The sequence below is a fragment of the Scardinius erythrophthalmus genome (genome assembly GCF_964197995.2).
Source record: "Scardinius erythrophthalmus genome assembly, chromosome: 16".
Lineage (NCBI taxonomy): Eukaryota > Metazoa > Chordata > Actinopteri > Cypriniformes > Leuciscidae > Scardinius > Scardinius erythrophthalmus.
Genome location: NC_138236.1, coordinates 6,721,003 through 6,746,202, shown reverse-complemented (window position 1 = coordinate 6,746,202; position 25,200 = coordinate 6,721,003). Strand labels below are relative to the sequence as shown.

The window sequence follows — 25,200 nt, the reverse complement described above, 5'->3', positions numbered from 1 at the left end:
CAGCATTAGTCTGCTATCAGTGGCTCAAACCTCCGTTACTAACACTAAAATTACGTTATTTTATATAATCATATTTAATCATTGAATCAAGTTTATATGCATCAATATAACAATACATTGTAGCAATATTTACCTAAGTAGATGTTTAAATATATAAATATATATACTATTTTTAGCTTATTACTAGCTTTTTATTGCATTTTACTTTCATGTTTTTAATGGCTGTTAGGATGAAATGGGGGGGGGGGGGGTAAAATATACTTCATTGATTATTAATTTTCCTAATCAGTGCATTGAATTTTCATCAGAACACTGCCAGGTCGCTGCATTTATAAACCCTTCCCCGCGAGCCGTATCGATCCTCCTCTACACGCTCTGATTAAGGACATGCCGCAGGTAAACAAAATGGGTTTAGAGAGGTTGATAGCGGTAACAGAACTAACGACTTGAAAACATGACCCTCAGATATTATCAGACTGAAACTGGCCATTATGATCATTGTTTTTCGGTCGTTGCTCGCAGCAGGTGTCCTGGATCTGACCTCAAAACAAGACAATAGGACAGCGGCTATTAAGTCACTCAAGCAGAAGAGGCTATACAGGCTATTGTCAATTGTCTTGGAGAGTCAACACCCGAAACCCCACCTCCAAATCTCCAAGACTAAGCAGCTTTTTCCCAAGACCATTAAAAGACAGATTATAAGTGGAGTTTGTGGATCCCGTTTCAGAAAAAGCCCAGTAAGATGTAATGGTCTGACAAAAACACTTCCCTCACAAAGAAGTACTGTGGTGCTACTAGTACAGTGATGGTATCAGATGGCATAATACTGAATTATTATCATATTCATGTTTAATAATATTGGTTGCACTTTATTTTACAGTAAGTGCACTTATGTGTACTTACAGTGTATTTACCTAAGAAACTACTGGATAATACCCTGTAGGGTTAAGGTTAAGTTTAGGGACATGTTCAGGGTTAGTACCTAATTATTACCCAGTTATTGTAATTACTATAATAGGTAGGCCTACATAGTATGTACCTGGGGAACAGGACTGTAAAATAAAGTGCTACCATAATATTTATATGGAACTAGGGGTGTGCGATATCACGATTTTAGATTGTGAACAATAAAAATGTCTCAACGATCCGCCTTTGAAGAAAGATCGTAGTATCGTGCCACAGTGCATATTCTATCAGTTGCAGTTCTGGTACCCCAGTCCCAACATATAAGCAGTTTAGTGTTGTCAAAAATATTGATATTTTGATTAGAATCAATTCTGAAATATCTGAAATGGCTCTAATACTCCTTTTCTGCTGTATTGATAAACCGATCAAAATATGTGCATTCTTGTCCTCTTTTCTCTCCTATGACAAATTGACACACACCCGCCTCCTCTCACTCACTTGTTAGCTCACGATCCTCTCTGAAAAAATTTGTGATATGATATTTTTGCCATATCGCCCACCCCAACATGGAACTTTAAAGAAGCAAAACAACTGTACTTTTTTCTTATTGGAAAGGAAAGCCAGGTGGATTTGAAAACGGGTGCACATTCAGCACAAATATATCTACCAAGGTATAAATGGTATAGCAGTATCTTAGTTACCATGATAGGGCGTATATCATCATACAACCCAGGCCTAACTGAAAAACAGAGCAGAATTCCCGACTGACGCTACAAGTTTGCATGTGGGAATTGTGCTCTGAAATGACAGAACGGGCAGGGGGAGGGTGTGTTCTGCTCAATGACTCCTCACCATGAAGATGCCAAACAAAGCTGAACAAAACTGACTGACAGAATGTGCAAAAACACAGAGAGAAATCCAAGCTAACAGTGGAACACTTGATTATAACATCAAGAATCTAAATTTATTTTAGTTAGTCAATTCATTTCAGACCGTTCGGATCTCGAGGCACCCAATTATTATTATTATTTTTTTTAAGAAATAAAGTTAAATTTCCTCAAAATGGACCCTGTAAAGCATTTTACATTGTATTTTTGAAGTTAAATACATTGCTTAGATAAATACTACCATTTATTACTTTTCTCAATGTCAAGATTGTGGCAAGCGTGGCATTGTTTACATGTCAACAGCATCAGTTTTAGTTATCATTTACAGTTGAGTGAATAATTTATCATTTCAACTGAATCACTAATTAAACACAATGTAGCACGAACAATGTATCGTACATACTGGAGAACCTTACATACAAGTCTCAGAGATGTTAAAAGGAACTGAAACACTAAACTGAGTGACAGTACAAGCAAAAACAGAGAAATTCGAGATAACAGCAGAACACAATTGATAATAGCATCAAGTAGACTGATGCATTTTAGTGCATCAATATATTTCGACAGTTTCAGATCTAAAAAACATGATGAAATGTATTTGAACATGAAAAAGAGATGCAGAGATTTGTATTCCAGAGATTTGTAAAATTCTCATGAAAGTGTTTTTCAGAAGTACAAGCATTTTACATTGCATTTTTGTAGTTGAATCCTACAGTTTATCACAATGTTTTCGATATTGGGTTATATATAGATTGTCAAACGTGGTGTTTACATGTCACTCACCTCAGTTTTAGTTCTCTTTTGCAGTCGAATGATTTCAAATCGGTTCAAATGAATGATTAAAAAAAGATCATTTTCTTCTGAATCACTCATTAACAATCACTGAACCACTGTATCAATCATACCGGAAAATTATAGATCCAAGTCTCAGATGTGTCAGTGGCTTAAAAATCCCAATTTTTATTATAAATCATTTGCCATTAGTATAAAAAACATTTGCAATTTGCTTCAGCACACAGATTTTACTTTGGACATCAAGTGGTGTATCAAGACAGAATTGTACTTGTCCCTAATCAATAAAAAAAAAGGTAAAATTTTAGTTTCTAAATAAAATTTTCACAACTTTCCCCAACTTTCAGTACAGACCTACGAATCATTTTTGGGTCGTCAGTTGAGAACCACTTCGTAAGGTTCAGTTCTTGTTGCATTAGGAAACTTCCTCTCCATCCCTCACCTAATATGGTCCTGTAAATTTCTGTTGTGTTCCACTTCCCCCCCCAAGGCCGTTCAACCTCAGAACAAAGCAGCCTTGGCCTTCCCATTCACCCATGGCTTCTAAGGGCCCCTGGACCCCCCTACTCCTTCCTCAGCCTCTTCTTAAAGATCCCACCCAACCCCCAGCACTTTAAAGGACCTCATTCATAGATCTACGGCTATCCACGTCTGTCCCCGCAAGTTCTGAACGCTCACCCGGGGAAGCAACTGCTCCAAAACCTCCATCTACACTCCCCTCAGACACTAGCATGGGGCAGAGCTCATGTGCCTGGGATGACAAGGGACAACTGGGGATTGGGTAAAAGCAAGGTCAAATGAATCATGGACATTCCTGGAGCGGATCTTAGAAACTCTGCTCCCACAGTCCACTGTGGCGTTGTAACCCCCCTCTTCACGTTCCGTCCTGCTTTCTATGGGGAATCAGGAAGGCCCAGAAGCGCTGCTGGCATACTAAACACTCTCTCTGCATCCCAGCTGGGGCCACGTGAGTGTAGGAGGAAGAAAAGACGACAAAAAAATGAGGAAATGATGGAGAGAGGCTAGGAGAGAAGTCGTCTTTGCAGTTAGACAAAGCGTTTGTCTGTTTGCATGAGCATATTGAAGTGAATAAGTGCCAATGATGGAATAAAACAGTGTAAAACACTGACAGAGAGTAAAGGCAGATCGTAATAGGATGAAAGTTGCCTTCAGATTAAAATAGTTGCAATTAAATCAATATTTTTGTCTAAAAGTTTGAATTCTCAACTTTACCTCAAATATTTAAATATTAACAAAAACTATAATGTCAAGGGGGGGGGGGGGGCTTTCAATATCATCATTGTTATTATTACTAGTATTACTATAATTATTTTGTTAGGTCCCATCTGGATTTGATTTATAAATAATGCATTACAAAAGTCTTTCTCTGTCGTTTACTGAGACTAACTACATGACTATTAGTAAAAATTAAATGGTAATGTCAAAATAAGTGAATAGTTTATCCAACAATCATTTAGCCTACTTATCTTCCTCTCATTTTGACACCGATATGAATTTTTATTTCTTTTGTGAAACACAAAATGTGCTATTAGGCAGAATATTCATGGTGCTCTTTTCCATACATCAAAAGTTGATGATGGTCACAAAAAAATAATAATATTGACACTAAATAAACATCCACTTTCACTGCATGGCAACAAGAAAGCTTATAGGCTCGCTTATTCAGCCTAACTTCTCTTTTTGTGTTGCAAAGAAGAAGAAAAAAATACGGTTGGAACAACATGAGACTTTTTATTTTTGGGTAAACTATTATTAACTGTGTGAAATGAATGTCAGGCTGTTAAACATCATTAAACTCACAAGTTACCACGTTAGCATCCACAAAGAGAGCTACATACTGATGTATGCAATGCATGTAGCGGTGGGGATGGGCGAAGCCCATTTGTGTTGGCAAAGTTCCTCCGGGCACAAGTTCAAAGCAGCTGCTTTTACAAGACCTGCGACTGTTTTAGAGCTTTTACTTCATTCATTCAAAATAAAACACAGATAAATGAAGTGTAGCGAGGAATGCGAAACCGCTCCATGCTGAACGCAGAAGCAAATGCACGGCTATGACGTGATGGGAAACTTGGAGGCTGAAACTTAAGATGGTGTTGAAACAGACTCTAGAGTCCATTGGCTGTGAGAAAAGACCAAAAAAAACCTCACTATTTTCTTCATGTGCTAAACATATAGACCTCAAGAGCATAAAATTTAACTCTGAGCAGTGTGACGAAAGGTTAAACCACAACATAAACCCACCGAAGGAAATGCAACATACCCTCACAGAGAAGAGCGTTCACATGAGCCGAGAGAGAAGAGATATACTTCCATATTGTAGGCTAAACAACAGGGCTCGATAATAAGGACTGCGGGTACTGAATTGAATCTCTTTTGTGTGGTCTTGCACTAGTCCTGCCAATATTTTCAAATGGTCAAAGTTCTATACAAAAAATATGCAACTAATCAATTAGTTTTCTACTTTGGACACATAGCCTTAATTGAGCAGATACAAATTAATTAACTTTAATTGTATTTTCTTGGAAAACAATGGCATGATTTCTAAAACGAAGAACTATCACAAACCACTTTTGCAATTTGGCCAGCTAGATTTATTATTTATTAGGGCTGTCACTTTTGTGAAAAAATCCTGTTCGATTTTTGAGACATAAGTGTTCATTGAATCGATTGCAAAATCGATTTTCCATGTCTAAAGACGTTTCCATTTTAAACGGCAAATATGGGAAAATCCACGGACAACTATCAGGCTTTAGGACGAACGTAAAGAGGGCGCTTGAGACGTGCACAAGTCAGCAAATATATACGTTTTCGTGCACAATGACAAACAGGAGTGCAACATTAAAAAACAATAAGCGGAGTGGACTGCCATAACATAAATGAAAAACATTACTGCAGTCTTCAACATGGCTGTGTTTACGTGTGTTTGTCAGAGCCTGCAGTTGCTGTGTGAGTGTGACGCGCGTTCGCTGCGGGCGTATCGTGAGTCGTGACGAGCTGGACGCGCTCCGAGAAAAGACCGTTAAAATCGATTCCCTATTTTCATTTTCGAAACTTGCGTTGGTTGGTCCGATCGATTGTGCAATCGATTTTCGAACGTAAAGTGACAGCCCTATTATTTATTAATTTATTTTTATTGCCATATCAACAGAATATTGGTTATATGCATTGTCAAGACCAAAAACATTTAAAACAAAGATGCATCAACAAATAGACAAAGTAGCATCTGTTTTCAACATTTATAATAGTAAGAATTGTTCCTGGAGAAGCAAATCAACATATTAGAATGATTTCTGAAGGATCACTCAGTGACACTGAAGACTGGAGTAATGATGCTGAAAATTCAGCTTTGCATCAAAGGAATAAATTACATTTTATAATATATTCAAACTGAAAACAGTTCTTTAATTTCTGTATTATAATCATTTCTTCATTTTACTCTATGTTTAACCAAATAAATGCAGACTTGGTGAGAATTAGAAAAAAATTCCAAAACAAATATTATGGACCCCAAACTATTGAAAAGTAGATCATGTTAACTCTGGGTCTATTAACACTTAGCCTCAATTAATCAGCCTTTTAATATTTAAAAACTAGCCTATGTTTAAAACATAACAGAAAACCAAATGTTTAAGTAACCAAGGCATAAAAACAAGGATGTAGCAATGCAGAACTGGCCCGATAATCACCAGCTACGAAAATTCTCACACTCACACATTCTTGAAGACTAGAATATAACAGGGTGAAATGAACGACATCTTCATCCCCAAGAATACTCTATGAGATTCAGTGAGAAAATCTAAAGATGTGTTCAAGAATGAGGCTCACACACAGTCTTATGAGAAAATGTGGGCTGACAGGGCAGAATGATTCTAGTGGCTGTGGCTGAACTGACTCAGAGTCATTTGCCCCGGGGGCATCAGAGCTCGTTTCTAACTTAAGCCTGGGAAAGAGGTCACTGGCACAGCTGTGTCTGCTCAAGAATAATGAAATAAGTATGAAATAAGTACCGCAGAAATATTTAAATCTAATTCAACATTCTTTCATGACCAAAAAAATTACTTGTACTAAATTAATTCACAATTGTCAAATGGCAAAATGACTGACTTTAATGGGAATTTTATCTAGACACTTGATAATTATAACCGATATTATCTGTAAAAAATTAACAATAAAACAAAGACTTTAATTGAAACACTGGAATTGAACCTGCTAACAAGTAATCTGACTGACACTTTAGATTTGAGAAAGACACAATCTAGATTCTATATTGTCAGAAAATGAGAACTTTTTAGTTTAGTGCATCCACATCTCCACAGAAACTATGAATTTTTGTTTTCCTTTATATTTTGAAATGGACGCCAACTTTGCTAATTAAGTTAAGTTTAACCCTCTACAAAATAACTCAGACAAAACCTATGATTTGGGAATATTTTAGTATAGTGAGACAAAAATATTGGCTGCTATTTAGCCATATTTAGATTATTGACGTTGGTAACCCATTGTTTAATTTCCACAGTCTACTGAAACCCTCTTATTATGCATGGTTTCTGTTTTGTATTATGACTCCAATTTTTTCATAAAAATATATATTTCGTAATAAGTTTGCAAAGATTTAGGCAATTTTATGCATGTCTGCTCTCAAGATATCAGAGTGGTTAAAAAAAATAAAGATTCACAACATATCTTTGTTATTTAGTCAGTGTTTGCTCTGCACTAGGTTTTAGTACATAACAAATTTCGACGAAAATCTGCGAAAGCCTCGCAGAACTCCAGTACATCTAAAACACCATCACACAAGGACCATTTCAAACACTAAGTTCACTTTGTTCCTTTGTCTCTTTTGTTAAGATCTAAAACACTCTTTGAGCTTGAAGCCCAGACACCAACCTAAGACGAGAGCAACGTAAAGCACAGAATGAAGACAAGAGAAATGCAAAGCTACAATGACATCACAGGCTTGCTGGCACAGAGATGAATACACCACTCAGACGCTCATTTTGATGTAGAATAACTGTAGGCCAGCTACAGGGCTCAATAATTGATGTGAATGAAATATTAGTTCTCCATTTAAAACACAGATGCTTAAAGGGATATTTCACCCAAAAATTGTTGTTCCAAACTGGTATAAGTTTCTTTCTTCTGCTGAACACAAAAGTTATTTTAAAGAATGTCGGTAACCAGACAGGTAATGGTAACCATTGACTTTCATGGTATTTTGTTTTCCTACTATGGAAGTCAATGGCTACCGTCAACTGTTTGATTACCAGCATTCTTTAAAATATCTGCTTATACATATTGCTTTGATTATCTGAAGCACACGGGCTGGAACGGCACTCCTCAACAAACATCATTTAAATCACATTTCGTTTTAGTAGTAAGATTATTCAAAGCGTTTTAGATGGTTTATTCCTGTACAGTGCATTATTAGCAGGAGAAAAGGGACATAGAGAACACCTGTGCGCGCACGGCTTGTCTGTGTAAGAGATCCAATGAATGCCCGCATTGAAAAACAAGAGTACGTGAGAAAAAAAATGTAAGTTTAAGGAGTTTCAGTGGCATTACTACTATAATGTTGAGTATAATGTATAATAATGCAATGGGGGAATATTTGTTGGTACTGATAATAATAAAATAAAATAAAAATAATATTATTTTAATAATAATAATAATAATAATAAAAAAAAAATCTTTATTTTGGCTTAAAATATCACGATAGTATCGAATCGTGAGTTCAGTATTGTTATTTGTGTCAAATCGTGACATGAGTGTATCATTACACCCCAAGCCAATACTGCTTCCACGATCAGTAATCGATGATCTGCCCCAAAAATCCTGATTGAAGCACCTGTTGGAAACTTTTTCCTTCGTCCAAGCAGAAACCAGGAGACATTGGGATCACGTTCAAGAAGTTATTCTTTATTGAGGACTTCGCGTTGACGTGGCTGCAGTTCTTCCAAAGTCTGACTAAGTGGACGTTCTCATACAGTTTATATACTTTAGGGGCAGGAACCAAAACTTGGTGATGAGACAGGTTTAGGAACCTGTTCTAGACTGAGAGTGCTGCCCATCCTAATCCACTCAGCATATCTATTCAAACGCTGAGACCCGAGTACAGGACTGGCAGGACTCTCTTGCTAAAACACAAGCTCCAAGAGCCATTAAGAGTTTCAGTAAAACAGGACTGACCGGAGTCTTTTGCTAGAAAACTCTAATAATAATAATTTATACCTAACCTTAACATGCTAAATTCAATGTAAACCTAAATTAAACATTTTAATAAATTTGTAATACAACACACCCTTAAAATCAATTTGGACTTCATACACAGTGAAATGGCGGGCCTAGTAAAATCTAAATTCTGTACCCTAATCCAGTGGTTCTCAATCCTGGTCCTGGGGACCCACAGCTCTGCACAGTTTGTATATCTCCCTCATTTAACACACCTGATTCAGATCATCATCTCGTTAGGAAAGAGCTCTGAACTGAACTGGGTGTGTCAGATAAAGGAGACATATAAAATGTGCAGAGTTGTGGGTCCCCAGGACCAGGATTGAGAACCACTGCCCTAATCAGTAAGTATTTTTATGGTCCCATGAACATCACGCAATGAGTCAAGTGATTTTGAGGCAGCTTTTCTTGCAAGAATTACAAACAATTCAAAGGACAAAAAAAGAACAAAATGTTTAGCCAGGCAAAATAGAAAATCAGAACGAAATCAGTTTTTGTTGTTCCAGTCCAGAGTAAAACTTCAACAATGTCAGATTTCTTTTGCGATACACCAAAACCTAGACGACAATTTGGACTTCATTGTGCACACCATTTTATCAAGCCAATTGGATGGAAACAGACTGGACTGGAGATAACAAATTTCACAAACATTTTCACTTTGGTGATAACAGAACTCAAAAACTGGATGAAACTTGGCTAGTACTTCTGTTGCATGGAAAAACATGCATAAACATACTGACTAACCTGTTTTGTTTCACAGAAGATAGAAAATCATATGGGTTTGGAGTAACATGAGGGTGAGTAAATTTAAGACGTCAACATCTAAAACAAAGGAATCTTTCACTTTTCCTGAAGATTAAACCACATAACCATCTCCTTAGCACCAGCTCTACACGTGTACATCATCTACTAGGGGTGTAACAATACAATACCCTCATGTCACGATTCGATACGATATTATTGCAATTACGCCAAAACATATGATAAAAGGTTAACAAAAAATGTACTGTTGAATAAAATGCTAAATTTGGTTGTGGGTGTAAATGAATAGGCTTGGACTTGGTGCTGGTAACCCAATGCATTGGACAATAAAAATATTCATGCTTGCACTCTGTCACTGGCTAGATATATTTAAAACAATGTAGGCCACTTTTTACAGGTAACATAAGACATTTGGCATCAGGACCCACAAATATTACCCCATCGTATTATTATACATAATACATTATATATAGTAGTTTAATGTAGTACTGACACTGAAACTCTGTAAACTTGAATTTTGTCTCAACACAGTAATTTTCATTTTGGGTGAACTATACACAATACATATAGTCACTATCCACAATACATGTTGCATTTTTGTATTGCGATATATTGTTACACCCCTATCATTTACCACCAATACAACAGCAAATTGTGAGTGAATCTCTAAATGAACCTTCATATAAAACCTCAATATGTTATCCAAGCGATGCAACTGCAAACACAGAATGCACGAGATAGATGTGCAACCTTTTCATCCAAGGAGAAAAGAGCAGTTGGGGGACGTGTCTGAGAGACACACGACTCGAATGGTAAACAGGAAACGGATGAGATAATGATGGAAATGAAGATTGGCGGGCATTATTCCCTTTCTCTCAGCCCTCTCTCTTTAACATACATGAGATCTTTATGTAATTGCAGCAGCCCAAGTTACAGTGAAGGATGGAGGCGCAGGTTGCGTAACACAGCTGTCTCTGGTGCAAACAGCATGTTCTCTGAGGTTATGAGCATGTGATGCTCTATTCATGTCTCCGTGTGGGGCTGTATTTGCATATTGATGGGCTCCTTTTAATTTGCATCCTTCCTTTGTGGTTTCAAATGGGCTTTTGCCATTGAAAGATCAAAGGTTTTTTTTTACTCAGATATATAAACATCACATAACAGTGTTGACAGGTCATCTACGAATATTCTGTATGAGTTTCTTTCTTCTGTTGAACACAAAAGAAGATATTTTGAAGAATGTTGGTAACCAGATAGTGGACGGTAGCCATTGACTTCCATAGTAATTTTTTTTCCTACTATGGAAGTCAATGGTTGCCGTCCACTGTCTGGTTACCCAAAATATCTTCTTTTATATTCTACAGAAAAAGAAAGTCATACAGGTTTGGAACAACAAAATTTCCATTTTTGGGTTAACTATTATTATATAGGCTAATACCTTTAAAATTTACTCCATTAATATTTTATATTTACTTGTTCCAAACCTAAAAGCAGTTATATTTTCTTTATTTCTTAATTAAAATGTTTGAATACATTAAATGCAGCTTTTTTTCTATACACCAACACTTCATAGTGACAAGTTGCCAAGCTCCAAAAACAATATAAACTTAGTCTATATGACTCAAGTGCAATAGTTCGAGCCTTTTATAATATGAAAAAGGGTTGTGTAAAGATTCCAAACTTCCAAACACAAGAATAAATAACATCAATTGTAATTTTTGAGTGAACTATTCCTCTTAAGCTTGCACTGGAAACCTTAATTTAATATCTAAGCATTCGTCGATTAGCCTACATAAAGTAAATGTATTCTGGAATAAAGCCTATGCTCTTTAAATATTAACGAGTAGGCTAAATTGTGCCTGGTCTTCAAGATGGTCTACATATGGGCTGTGCCAAGCTTTACCTAGAAATTTAACATTAAGGAGGAACTTTATCCCACATTAGAGTCAAACTGTATTGATTTCCACTGCACTCGCTGCCAAACGATTGCCAGTGTCAAGAAAATCCAATCAATGCAGTCACAAGAATGAAAAATAATGTCTTTCTGTCTCCCAAATATCCATCGTAAATCTTGCAGACATGAACGTCCATGGACACACTGCCAAGTTCCCACACACACTCTCCACCAGACCAGGATGCTGTGGCGGTAATTAAACACCTTGATCGCCAACTGCCTCATCACACCCAGTGTCTCACTCGCTCAAGTCATGAGTTTTCTCTGTATGCTGTTTACAGATCTGACCATGCCTATTAATCCCAACCTTAACAAAACACTGATATCAAATCAACAGAGGAATTAACTTCTATGGACTTAAAACTAGGGCTGGGCGATATGGCCACAAAAATTAGTTGTCATCATTATCTTGTTTTCATTTTACCGAGGAAAATTATATCGCGCCGATAATTAACGTTAACGTTTTTTTCACCTAGCTCTACTTAAAACTTAGACAGCTACATAAAGTTGCATTAAGCGATTTCTGAGAAACAATGTTGATATTTGAAATCGACACCCAAACAAATAAACTCCCTTCATTGCTCCGCTCCCAAAATAATGAGCATGCTATGCAACACAGGAACCACTAGAGCTGGCGCATCAGACCGCTCGCGCAAGTATGGGTGAACCATCAACAACAGCACACAACAACTTGGTTCTGTAAAAAGCAAAAACCAATGTTACTCACGTATCGAATAGAAACATAGCAACCTCAGTATTCGTTTTCAGGCCTTCCCGCTCTCTCACGTCTTTTCAGCACTGCAAGCTTTTCCAATATTTAACACGTGTAGTCCTAGCTCTTTTCTGATCGTAACACTTCTTCTTCCAATTATATTCCTCTGACCATTCCCTCTTTGGTAATACCTCAGCCATCTCTCTTTTTACAATCTTTCTGCAAATGTCCATCTTGCTAACGATCTCTCCGCCCCATCATATGCCCCCATTGCCGATTGGCTACAAAAGATTTTTGGTGCTCTGTGGATCAGTCCAATCCACTTATTGCAAATATTTGCAATACTGTTTGTTTAGGTGTTGATTTTAATTTTCAACAGCGTTTCTCAGAAATTACTTACTGTGCCTTTAAATAAACAGTGCACCTAAAAATAAAAATGTTGTCATCCTTTGCTCATCCTTGCATCTTTCAGTAAGACTTTCCTTCTGTTAATTTCTTCTGTGAATGTCCAAGCTACTTTTGCCATGCAATGAAAGCATGTCAAGCAAGATTTTAAAATTTTGTCTGAATGTTTTAGTCTTATGACTTGTGACCTTTTGTATGGATTGCTTGACAGTCACTGATCCCCATGCACTTCCATTGTTTTCTTTAAATATTCTTCTCCTTTGGTGTTCGACAGCAGAAAGAAAGTCATAATGGTTTGAAAATACATGAGAGAGAGAGAGAGAGTAAACTGACAAAATGTATAGATGAAAAACTAACAGTTTAAGCCAATAGATTCAGGCAAAAGAAGAAACTCCACAGCTAAAAGACACAACTAACAAATTTGGTTAGTTGGTGGTTTAGGGCCATTTACACAACACTGCTTTCCACTACAAACAGAAAACTTCTGTTCTGTATGTGTTTTGGCCGTTCATTTACACGACCACAGCGTTTTGGGGGCCTGAAAACTCAAACTTTTGAAAACGGGTTTCAAAGTGCAAGTTTTTCATTATCGTCTCTGTGTAAACTACCAAAAACTCAAATTTGTGAAAATGGTGACAGCCATGCGTATTACATGTTCAGTCTATAGACGACAGTGTTTCTTAACGAGGTGACATCGCCAACTACTGGCCTGGCATGAATAATACAGCGTTTTCACAGATCGGGGTTCATTTTAACAACATTGTTACGCGAAAAACGCAAAGAAAAACGTTTACGTTTTCAGTAGGCCTATACTGTTGTTGTGTATACATACCCCTAGTGAATGTTATCATCCCACCTTTTTTAACATGTCGAAATCATAGAATTTCCCTAAGGCTTTTGCAACTCTTTGTGGTGATGTACAAAGACTTTTAGCTACACGTTATTTCATTTCCACCGATGACTAGTCTTAGCCAATGTTGACTGAGTAAGCATTACAGGCCAGTGCTTTCCCAAGAAGTCAAGCCATAGGCTATGCATGAACAAACGGAGTGTGTTTGTGATTTAGTTTGTCTACAGAAGAACCGGTAGGTCCACTGCTTTTAAACAAACCCCTGAGCAAACAGTAATCAGATCTATAATATTAGTCTAGACGACTCAATGACTAAATGCATGTATCCTGCCACCAGGAATATTCAAGAGGGGACAAGGAGTTTCAGGACATGTCTTTGTTAGATCAGGATGGTCTCTTTGATGATGCTAAACAAAAGATGAATCATATGCATACTGAAACAGTTACTGATGATTAGCACATCACAACGGCAGATAAATGAAATTATACCCAGTAAAGAAACTGTACTCCCCGTGGAATAGTGCTGGGCTGGCTGGGTGGGAATGGTTAACAGGGAGGGGCTCAAACCCCACAAAAAACAGTGAACCACTTTCTAGCAACATCAGATGAGGGACAATAGCAGTTTGTCAGATGCAGTGTGTTGCTGATGCTGATCTTGTAACTAATGGCAACAACTGGATCTGTACAACGAACTCCATCAGTGAGGGAAAGTGGAGGCGATTGAAATGGCCTGTTGTGGAAAACCAATAAACACTGAGGTTGATTGTGAAGGTTTTAATACAGAAATAGAACTTACCACCATCCCTATCTCCAGCTTAGGCGGCAGGGACCAGCAGGGCTCCGTGTTTGGATCAGGATGCGTTTCCAAAGTTTCTTCCCACATCAACGCTTTTCCTTACATCCTGGTTTTATTTCGCAATAGTGTGTTAATGACCTGGATCGCGCAAAAACACCACCGGACGCCAGAGACTGAGAGACGTTAGAGTGGAGAACCCCAAATAAACAGCCGAAGGAGGAATAGGAGAAGGAAAATATGTCCTGCGCGTCCTCACACAACTCCACAAATCCCGTACAGACACATAGTGTCACTACTGTGACAGCCAAAAACAATTTGCTCAGACAGGATACTCAAATCGATCAAATTCCCCGGAACAGCAGCATCGTCCCCGCGTGTTCTCCCGCCCATCTCATCTCACTGCTCGCTAGGAGAACTGAGGGGTTCTTCGCCGCTCCCAAAACAACTTACGGGTGCCCTCGCTTTACCCAAACGCGACCGAGGGTCTTTTTTACGATCTATATAGTTGCATTACAAAATATTTAGAATCTAATGTAGCTGTCTACGCCGGGTGTGATAGCAGCGCTGTATTGTTGTATAAAGTAAAACTTTAGGAAAGACAACCAAGCTGTACTCCCCTCTTTTCCAAAATGGAATGTCCCACTGAGGTGGCCCGTTGGACAAAAGGAAGCCTGGAGCGCGCCGCTGATCAATGGGCGGAGGCGCGCAATCGTCATCCAGTAGAATTAACAAAATAATGAAGGCAAGAATTTACCGAGACCCCCTTTTGTGGTAGATGTTGTTATGGCAAACACGGACATGTAAGATGATAGTACCATGGTTTTCTTTTAAGTAGCTTGGTATTTAAAAATAAATAAATAGCCTACCATAAAATACCACAGTAGCCTACATAAATGTGGTAATCAGTCACTACTATTCAAATAATACGCTATTCTTTGAAGTACATTGGAATACCATATGGGCTACCATAGTGCATAGATATGGTAATCAATATTGTATAGCATATATATATCAAAATTCACATACTTCAGTACTCAGGCGTTTCTGAGTACAATGATATTGTTTTTGAACATGTACCACCTCTCACAAAAAGTACTATGACATATACCATCCTCTGATATATTCCAACATGACATGTAGCCTACTTACCACAGTATTAATATAATCACTGGTTTTCATGGGGGGAAAGAAAACTGTAGAACATTAACATGCCAACTTTTCAGTACCATGACATTAACATCTGATACCATTGTAGCCTACCACAGAACTTTTAAGAAAGGAAGATTTTTAATTACATATATTTTGAGCTTTTATATAACACATCACTTTATTTGAAGGAGCAAATCCGAAGGATGCACAAACAATGTCTGTAAAACCATCTCAACATGAATTGGTGAAAAGAGAAACTACACAACCAAATATGAAATGTTAACAGATAGACAAGGAAATGACTTTTTATAAATAAACAGACCTATTCATGTGAACGCATAAAGAGAGAGAGTACAAACAGAACAAGTACATTAGTAAACAGGCTCCTGAGAACAATCAGACATCGTTCAATTTAAACTGAAGAGCTGTCCTAATTTTGATTAAGAGTTAAAAACTCACTTGTGGCTCTACGGTGCATTTTCTCCTGGTGTTGTGATGTGTGTGTATTCTCAGTTGTTTGTCAGACAGATTGATGCATGAGCCATTTCTGCTTTTTTCACATCAGCTTTAGGAAATGAGTCTTTTAGAAACACATGCAAGTGGGCGTTTGTGGTTAGAGAGAAATCCTTTTGGTTTCCTATCAACAGTGACCATGAGAGCTTTGCCCCAAAAAATGAAGAGATGGTAATTTTATCATCAAGTCTTTACATTATAATTATTATTGTGTGTATTAAAGTTTACAAGAGGTTCAAAGAATAATGCATCCTTCATAACTTTGGGGAGCCATCTGGTGGTTGCTTTCAGAATCATCAGTTGAGGCATTCAAGATTTAACAAACAGGTCAGAATTGAAACTAAAGAAATTCCAGAGTTTATTGAAAAGATTTGCATTTTTCTTTTTTAACACATATTACTTCAAACATCCATCTGGTATACCAACAAATGTAACCGCTGGGTGGGGGGAGGAAGAAAACAAAACCAATATCCAAACCAGTTTCATAACCACACTTCATACGTTTAAAAATCTCTCTTGAAGCATTCTGGACAAGTGAAAGATTTTTACAGCATGCAGTGAGAGAGGGAGAGGTCAGTGTGTGATAATACACATGGAAATAAATGTAGATTTATTAGTAATAAGGGCCATATGGGAAGTTGACAGTCGTTTGTTTGCAACTAATGGAGGAGTGTGACTGACTCCTACTCGTCCTGGATCACACAAATCAAGTCCACAGTTTCAGTATAGATGGATTATCTCAGTCCCAACTTCTTTTTCTCCTTCTGTTTCTTACGCACAACTTCCAGATTGCGGTCCTTCCATGAACTCTTTCTCAGTTTGATGGGTCTGCTGCCCACATACCTCCCTAAAGACAAAGACAAGAGAGTGTGAATTTCCCACTTCCAGACGTGCTGGATACACATCAGACTTTCTCAAAAATAAACTGTCCTGGAGATCATTTAAAATGGGTTTAGTGAAGCTAATTTGGTGTTTGCTCATTGTTTTTGCATTCTATATTTTGTTGTCAAATTAAATGTTAAAAACAATTTGGGGGTGGTAACATTTTTTTAAAGTCTCTTATGCTTACCAAGACTGCTTTTATTTGATTTAAAAAAAAATACAGTAAAAACAATACAATTTCAAATAACTTTTCTATGCGAATATATTTTAATGTATAATTTATCCCTGTGATGCAAAGCTGAATTTTTAGCATCATTACTCCAGTCTTCAGTGTCACATGATCCTTCAGAAATCATTCTAAAATGCTGATTTGCTTCTCAAGAAACATTTCTTGTTATTATCAATGTTGAAAACAGTTGCGCAGCTTCATATTTTTGTGGAAACCATGATAAAAAAAATTTCCCCCAGGATTCTTTGATGAACAAAGTTTAAAAGAGAAGCATGTTTAGTAACATTATAAATGTCTTAACTATAATACTAGGAAAATATGACCCCACAATTCTGAACAGTAGCCTAATGTATATGCAAATTTAATTATTATGCATTATACTATCGTTATTAACTCACCGTTCATTTCTCTCATGGCGCGCACATAATCATTGGGATCTTTAAAACTCACGAAGCCGTAACCCTTTGTTTTCCCAGTGCGTTTGTCTCGAACAACCTTTGCCTTCAGGAAGGATGGATAACGGCTAAACGCTCTCGCCAGAATGTCATCGTTCACCTCATTCCCCAGATCTCCACAAAATATCCGGAAATCATCTGAGAAGACAAGAACGACATAGATTATATGTTTTGGCTTCTTTAAAAAGAAAAGTAAAAAAAAGAAGGTTGTATTGTCTAGTTCACACACCTGTTTCCCACTCTAATAGGCTGGTGTCCTCCCATGTGACACCAGCTGCCACCCGGATACATTTCTTCTGCTTTTCCTGTTTCCCTTTCTTCTTGTCTTCTGTGCTGGTATCAGCAGGCTAGGCACATGTAAAACAAGAAATAATTAGAACAATATTCATATCAAGAATTCCTTTACACTAACCGTTTCTTTTCTTTGTCCAGTGTTACACAAAACTATTAGAAATTATGTTTGTTAATTGATATAAAGCTGAAATAAAACTAAATATAAATATTAGATGAAAAACACAATAAATAAGTCTAAGTTAAAGTGCTAAAATACAGAGCCCAACGAAAGCTTGTTTCCGCCACAGAATAAAAAATAGAAAAGGTAATTGCGATTTTTTTCATCTCACAATTCTGACTTTTTATCTCAGATTTTATCTCGAGTTATAGTCAGAATTTCGTGATATAAAGTCGCAATTGCTTATTATAAAGTCAGAATTGAGAGATATAAATTTGCAGGAAGAAAGTCAGTCTTTTTTTGCCTTAGAATTTGACTTTATAACTCACAATTGCAAGTTTATATCTCACAATTCTGAATTGAAAGTCAGAATTGCGTATTATAAAGTCGAAATTGCGTGGTATAAAGTCAGAATTGCAAGAAATAAAGTCAGAATTGCATGTTACAAAGTCAGAAAGTCAATTTCTTGTAATTCTGACTTTATAACACGCAATTCTGAGAAATAAAGTCAGAATGTAAACTCGCAATTGTGAGATAAAAAAAATACATATATATATTTTTTTTTTAAATCGCAATTATCTTTTAAAATGTTTTATTCTGAGCCAGAAACAAGCTTCCATAGAGCCACGCACATGAAGTGGGAAAAAAATAAGCATATTTTGGCCATGAATTAACAATTCATTCCTACGACTTCCTATTCAGCATGTTTTACTAATTTGTTCCCTCGTTTTAAGTAAATAATGCACGTTATAATAATTAATTCCCTCGATTTACTAAATCATGGCCACATTATAATAATTTGTTCCCTTATTTTAGTTCAAAATGAGGGAATTAATTCATTTAACATGGCTACGATTTACTAAACCATGGGAACAAAATTCTTAATTCATGGCCACAATATATATATATATATATATATATATATATATATATATATATATATATATATATATATATATATATATATATATATATATATATATATATATTTTTTTTTTTTTTTTTTTTTTTTTTTGGTCCACATGTCATTTGTGGGGCTCTATACTAAAAAAAAAAAAAAAAAAATATAAAGAAAATATTAAATATTTAATTAAACATTAATATCTGGAGCCTCTTGTAGGAACATTTTCCTTTAGCAGCATCACATAGTGTCATGGACACAGTTCTTGAAGCGGAACGTCTAAAAATCCTTCTAGCCACAAGGACTTTTGTCCAACCACAGTAAGTGTAATATGTCCTGAGCAAATTTATTAGATTAATATTAAACCTCCACATGTGTAGGCTCAGGCTCTGGCTTGCTCGGCCCGATCTTGCTGTCATCGGGGACCACCTCCTTCTTTAATTCCAGAAGCCCAGCGGCCTTGACTGCGGCCTGCTGCTCCGCCACCAATGCTGACAACTCCTCCTGAGAAAACGAGCATCATTATTTCATCATGAATTTCCATTGCTTATCCAGGCATGGAAACCACAATTTGTAAACCTTTCATGCAATTCCCAAATTTTCCATGAGCGTGGGTACAAGACACATGCAGAAAGAGAAAGGAAGAATGGAGCTTGTTTTATCACATGTTATATCACTAGAATATGTAATGTTTCTCATATGGATTCAGTTGAATCCCTTTTGAATGTGGCTTAAATCTATACATAGAACTAGTTTTACAGTTGCATTAAAATGTAAAGTAAAGTAAAGTTTTTACTAAAAACAAAAAAAGCAAGTTGTTAAAGTAATGGTGACTGGCAACAAATGTTATGTACTAATTTAGTAATTTTTGTACTTAATTATTTATACTAAATCATAAATACTTTTCAGCCTGTCACGGTTTATTATTAACCACATTTAATACTAGCTATTACTGATAAATACCAATTGTATCATTGATTGTTATATTATTTAAGCATATATTGCTAATAACAGGGTTACGGAAGTCGTGGAAACCCTGGAAATACCAATGAATCTTAAAATAGTGCTTTCCAGGCATGGGAAAATAATGAAAAATTAATAAAAATCCACCTGTGGTGAAAAACAAGTTTTTAATGTTGTTTATATGTCTGTGTGGTGTTTTTAATATGCTTTTTAAACAAATCATGCACATATTCATCAGTCAACACCATTACAGAGTATTTTCTCCTTAGAACTGCAGTGAACCAGTCAGTCTCAAAAACGTGGTTTGAAATCGCCCCTAATTCCTACCGTCACAAATATGTAACCAAACCCCTTCGATGTGCAAGACGGGGCTTTTCCTATCATTATTTCTAAGGATGCTGATTTTTTTAAAGGACAGCTATCTGACTCTGACATGTGAACGGGAACATGGTTTGTGTAACATTAGAATCATATCAATTACCGTTGTGTTGCGACTTTTATTCAAATTCTGAATGGATTATATTTAACCTAGAAAGCAATCTCTCAGTTCGCAATCTCACAGTTCCATTATAATCAATAAAATTGTCTACACTGCACAATGAATCTCTTATTTACCTCATGTCTACACTACGTCAAAGTCAGCAGCACTGAACAAAAACACTCCTGATTGGTCACTGCGTTCAAGATATTAATAAATATGTGATTGGCTACATTGCTCACCACAACAGAAACGTAGTAAAGAGAAACATTTTATGTTCTCCAGAGTGTAAACAAATACGCACTGGAGCGTCAACCAAATCCGTTTAATCAAAATTACATTATTACAGTAATTATATCAACTGAGGGTGCTCTTGCTTTTGATTGAGGGAGGTTAGTTTGTATAATTCGTGCTTCCTCTTCTTCTTCTGATTCAGTTTCTAGTTTAAACATGTATGGCTGAATTACACCAATATTTCCAATTGCCATTGTGTTTACTACAGCTGACCGAGTGGATCAGGTAGTCCGAGCTGGTGCGATTGATTGTGTGGAGGCTAATTTCATAGTTCCATACTAAATGAAGCAAGGGTGTACAGTTTCATTCAAGCATTCAATTTAAGGCATGAAGAAATTATTTTCACAAGAAAAAACCTTTCAATATGTCATTTTGATTGTCAAAGTTGAGTTTTAAGGGATAAAATGATTTACTGCAGGTCATGGACCTTTTTAATAGAGGGTATACTGTATATTTTTAAATTACACCTTGTGAGTGTGATCTATATAAAATGTCAGCACCGAACTTCAAATCAGTGAAAGCAAATCAGTGAAGCAAGCATATGGACTTTTTGTGAAACAGGACAGTCAAGTGTGTGTTGATACTTTACCATGCGTGCTTGTTTCTGGCTCTTGAAGTCGATTCTCTTCGGGGCAGGGGGTGCTGTGTAAACAGTGGGGGCCGCCTGTATAACACTGGGAGTGATCTTCGCAGGGGCTTGACTCATGGGCCGCGGTGGTGCCGGAGGCATAGGGTTCATGTTTCCAACCTGCCATTCATTTAGAAAAACATTTGTGATACTGACGTCTCAATTTTGAAAGCACAAAGTAACCTTAAAAATACCCTGACAGCTGATTACAATTCAGAAAATACCCACTGGTGGCATGGGCCCCATGGGTGGTCCAACTGGACCCATGGAGGGCTGAGGAGGTCCTGGCATAGGTGGAGCCATCATCATGGGTGGAGGAGGTGGAGGTCTGGGAAGAGGAGGTGCGATCATGCCCTGAGGAGGTGGACCACGCATTAGTGGCATTCTCTGACCCACTGGAAAAAATACATTAAGATATTTAAAATATGCATCATTATATTTTAGCCTCTATAATGTTCTGTAAATAGAAACATATACATACATACATACATACATATATTTAGTTGGATGGTATATCAAGTTTGCACAATATAATGATATATTTTTATAAACTATATAGGATGAGGCAATACTATTTATATCGATATATACAGTATTTGGATTTTAAGAGCATATCTGAAAAATAGCAGACAAGAGTAAGATGCTGTGGGGAAAGTGGATTGTCCAATTTTCCCTAAACATGAGAGATGTTACTTTTTTTTTTTTTAAATACTCGTAAGATATAGTTTACGCGTATTGTTTAAAGAGGCTTGCCCTGTCAGATGCTGTGACAGATACATGTGCTGAAAGATAGATACTTGCGCTGTTTAATGTGTTTGAGATGTTTTCCTCAGTGCATAACTTAGATTTCACAGGTATATTCTCCATCTCTAAATGTAAGAAAGTCATGCAAATATTTCCATTTTGCATATATCGTAAAATACTGAGATATGATTTTTTTTGTCCATATTGCCCCCCAGCCTTTTATATATATATATATATATATATATATATATATATATATATATATATATATATATATATATATATATATATATATATATATATATATATATATATATTAGTGCTGGGCAACGATTAATCGCATCCAAAATAAAGGTTTGTTTTTACATAATATATGTGTGTGTACTGTATATATTTAAGAAATATTTGCATGTATATACTGTACATTTTATATATATATATATATATATATATATATATATATATATATATATATATATATGCTCAAGCCCCTGCGAATATAAATACACACACACAACAATGGGAATCCTGATTACCTGGTCTCTGTAAGACATGCGGTACAAATGCTGGACGCATCATTGGAGGAGGCGCTACTGCCGGCATAGCTACAAATAAATATCAGATGATTGTCAGTTGCTTTCAATATATGACTTTTACTTAAACTGTATAATAAGAGTGTGAAATAGTTGTACCAGGACCAACAAATGTAGGCGGCGGACCAACTAAAGTGGCAGCTCTTGCATCCAAACTCTGCTGGACCTAACAAACAAACAAAAAGAAGAAGAAACATTAGTTAGAAAAATTGATGAATGTTTTTAGGAAACAAATAACTAACTAAAAAAAAAAATATATATATATATATATATATATGAATGTCTTATTTTTTAATTACATGTTTCACTTATTATAAGAAAGTGTAATAAAGTAATTTGTAATTAAATAAATTAGAAAATCAGAAGAAAAAAAACAATTATGCAAAAGCATTTCCACAATTAGTCTTTTGGACCCCACTCACCCCAGCATACAAAAATATACAATGTAAAATATTAGGGTTTTTTTTAGTTATCAGTAATTAATACCTGTCTGTAGGTGTTTGTGCCGATAATGGGCCTGATAATGGGTACGGCTGGCATTGCCAGAGCGACTGGAACAGCTTCAACCACTGTAGGTGCCACAGGTCCTCCCAACACCTCCTGCTCAAACCTACAGGAGAAGCAACAACATCAGCATACATGAAGTCAGAAATGCTCTATTCTACACACTCCAAACACACACATAAACAGCTGGAACAACTGAACATGAGTGAAATGTGGAAAAACTCACAGCGCCATCTCTGCCTCCATCTCCTTCAGGCGCTCTTCTCCAGATTTTAACGCCATACTGAGCGCCTTCTGCAAAAAAAAAAAAAAAAAAAAAAACTCAGTAAATAAATCAATAAATTATAGTCGTGTCTCAAAACACAGCAAGCTGCCTGTCTAGCATTTTTTGGATCACAAACCTTTTTCCACTGCACCTTTGATGCCCAAAAATTCTGCAAACTGCTATGATGCTTACAAAGATGCAAACCCATGCACTCCAAACATGCTGCACGCCCTAAAAAGTCGAACTAGGCAGCTCACTAAGTTTTGAGACACAACCAGTGCAGCATCTCTTGTAAAGATAATACATAAGAGAGTTTAAGAAGCATGAATAAATAGAAGCATCTGTGGTAAACTGCGCTTAGCTGTCCAATTTACAGGAATACAGCAGAATATTGTTTGAATCGATTAATAATTAGTAATTGTTTGAGCAATAATGTTCAGATTCCAAATGTTTTAAGTTATAGCTCCAAACTGTATTAAACTTCATTTAAAGCTCCGCTGAAGTCAACTATTCTCAACTAAATACATACTCGCCGTGAAATCCGCCCTTATGTAGAAATTCAAGTCAATATGTAGGAATAAAATGATACAACAGATGAACGGATCTGGATCATTTGTTTTCCTCAACGACACCGCTTGTCTGGGCGCAGAGGAATTACGTCACAAGTCAATCGGTCCTTCCTCGGCGCAGCGCGCAGGAAAATGAGATCATGGCTGTGTCCGAAATCGCTCCAACTCCCATAACAATAAGAGATTACATACTAAAACTTCTCTTCGCATATTGATCTTTTAGTAATATTTGATTGAAATTTAGCTAATTTAATTTAGTTAAGTTCACTGTTCGGGTTTAAATGATGAACATCTTGAGAAATGAATAAGGCATACCTGTCAACATTTGGATACCAAAATACGGGAAATCTGAACGCGGGGGGGGGGGGGGGGGGGTTGTTAGAGGCAGGCTAAATAGACATTAATTGCGCAGATATTAACATAAATAAATACATACATACTATTCAATTAAAATAAACATAGGACTTATTCATGTTTCTTTCTTTATTTTTATCAATTGCAACAATTAACTACATTAATTAATCACGATTAATTGCCATTAAAAAACTTACATTTTATAATGTAATAATTTCACAATTAATCTCCAAATTAATGTAGAAAAACATAAAACAGTATATTTTAAATATTTGTCTAACAGGTAGGAAAAATATACAGAAATTGAAGTTATCAAACAGTTTGCACTGCATACAATTTAAATTGTACATAGATTAATCCTTATTAAAGTAAAAAAAGATCTTTAGTCAAGAGCAGTGAGTGCTTTTCTCTGTTACCTTAACCTTTGTTCTTTGATTAACTTTACTGACTGGCTTTATTGGCTACTGTCTCTTTAAAAACAGCCGCTGACGGATCTCACACGCGTCTCATTCTCTCACAACTCTTTACTTTCATTTACGACTTTTTTTTTTTTTAACTAATAGACTGCTCAGACTGTTCTTATGAGGATACTCGACAAAACGGACATTTTGACATAATTGCGTGTGTTAATGCCATCTCTCTCATGTTCACCCATCCTCGGATGCTGCTGTTCTTTGCGCGATTTTTTCCCCCAAACTACTTCAGTGGAAATCCCGCCCTGCAGCCGATTCTAAAGATTTTATTGGTCATGTGAATCACAGTACTGATTGCCTACACCAAACACTGACCCCTAAACCTACCCGTCATTGTAACCTTAACCAATGAAATTAGCTGCAGGGCGGGATTTCCGCTTAACTGGTTTGCGCCCTTTGGGATTTTTTTAAAAGAAATTATAGAAAGATTAAAAATACGGGA

The 25,200-nt window shown here is 36.4% G+C and overlaps 2 protein-coding genes across 16 annotated transcripts in view; both read right to left on the bottom strand.

The window, feature by feature from the left end:
• arhgap33 (Rho GTPase activating protein 33) overlaps positions 1–16,085 on the bottom strand; it is a 61,820-nt gene extending 45,735 nt beyond the window's left edge. For 3 of the 7 annotated variants that reach the window (XM_081389505.1, XM_081389502.1, XM_081389503.1), the window contains exon 1: positions 15,922–16,085. In XM_081389505.1, the coding sequence (XP_081245631.1) occupies positions 15,922–15,940 (19 nt within the window). In that variant the 5' untranslated portion in view covers positions 15,941–16,085. Of the gene's footprint in view, positions 1–14,313; positions 14,707–15,921 lie in introns of those variants that run through there. The other 4 variants (XM_081389506.1, XM_081389508.1, XM_081389507.1 and 1 more) reach the window with 3 other exon arrangements.
• A 224-nt stretch (positions 16,086–16,309) lies between these two features.
• Positions 16,310–24,978, bottom strand: rbm42 (RNA binding motif protein 42). Of its 9 annotated transcripts, none has more exons than XM_081389511.1 (12): positions 23,892–24,083; positions 23,499–23,650; positions 23,324–23,391; positions 23,080–23,203; positions 22,693–22,759; positions 22,537–22,605; positions 21,485–21,651; positions 21,218–21,376; positions 19,260–19,397; positions 17,771–17,888; positions 17,485–17,679; positions 16,310–16,822 (listed from the first exon to the last, which is right to left on the bottom strand). In XM_081389511.1, exons 2-12 carry the CDS (start codon positions 23,568–23,570, stop codon positions 16,710–16,712), a joined length of 1,290 nt encoding a protein of 429 aa, XP_081245637.1. In that variant the 5' UTR covers positions 23,571–23,650; positions 23,892–24,083; the 3' UTR covers positions 16,310–16,709. The 9 variants fall into 9 exon arrangements, with proteins under 9 accessions (XP_081245637.1, XP_081245640.1, XP_081245639.1 ...); XM_081389514.1 differs by having other exon boundaries at positions 22,699–22,759; positions 23,896–24,048; XM_081389513.1 differs by having other exon boundaries at positions 22,699–22,759; positions 23,892–24,039.
• Positions 24,979–25,200: the final 222 nt, after the last annotated feature.

Bases quoted from the DNA above. Each gene is read 5' to 3' on its own strand.
- rbm42 (XM_081389510.1), bottom strand. From the start codon at position 23,570: ATGGGTTTGCATCTTTGTAAGCATCATAGCAGTTTGCAGAATTTTTGG. The intron at 17,889-19,259 runs GTTTAATATTAA...ACATGTGCCTAG, and splicing joins CTGAGCCTACACATGTGGAG to CCTGCTGATACCAGCACAGA. The intron at 16,823-17,484 runs GTGAGTTAATAA...CTTTGTCTTTAG, and splicing joins CGCCATGAGAGAAATGAACG to GGAGGTATGTGGGCAGCAGA.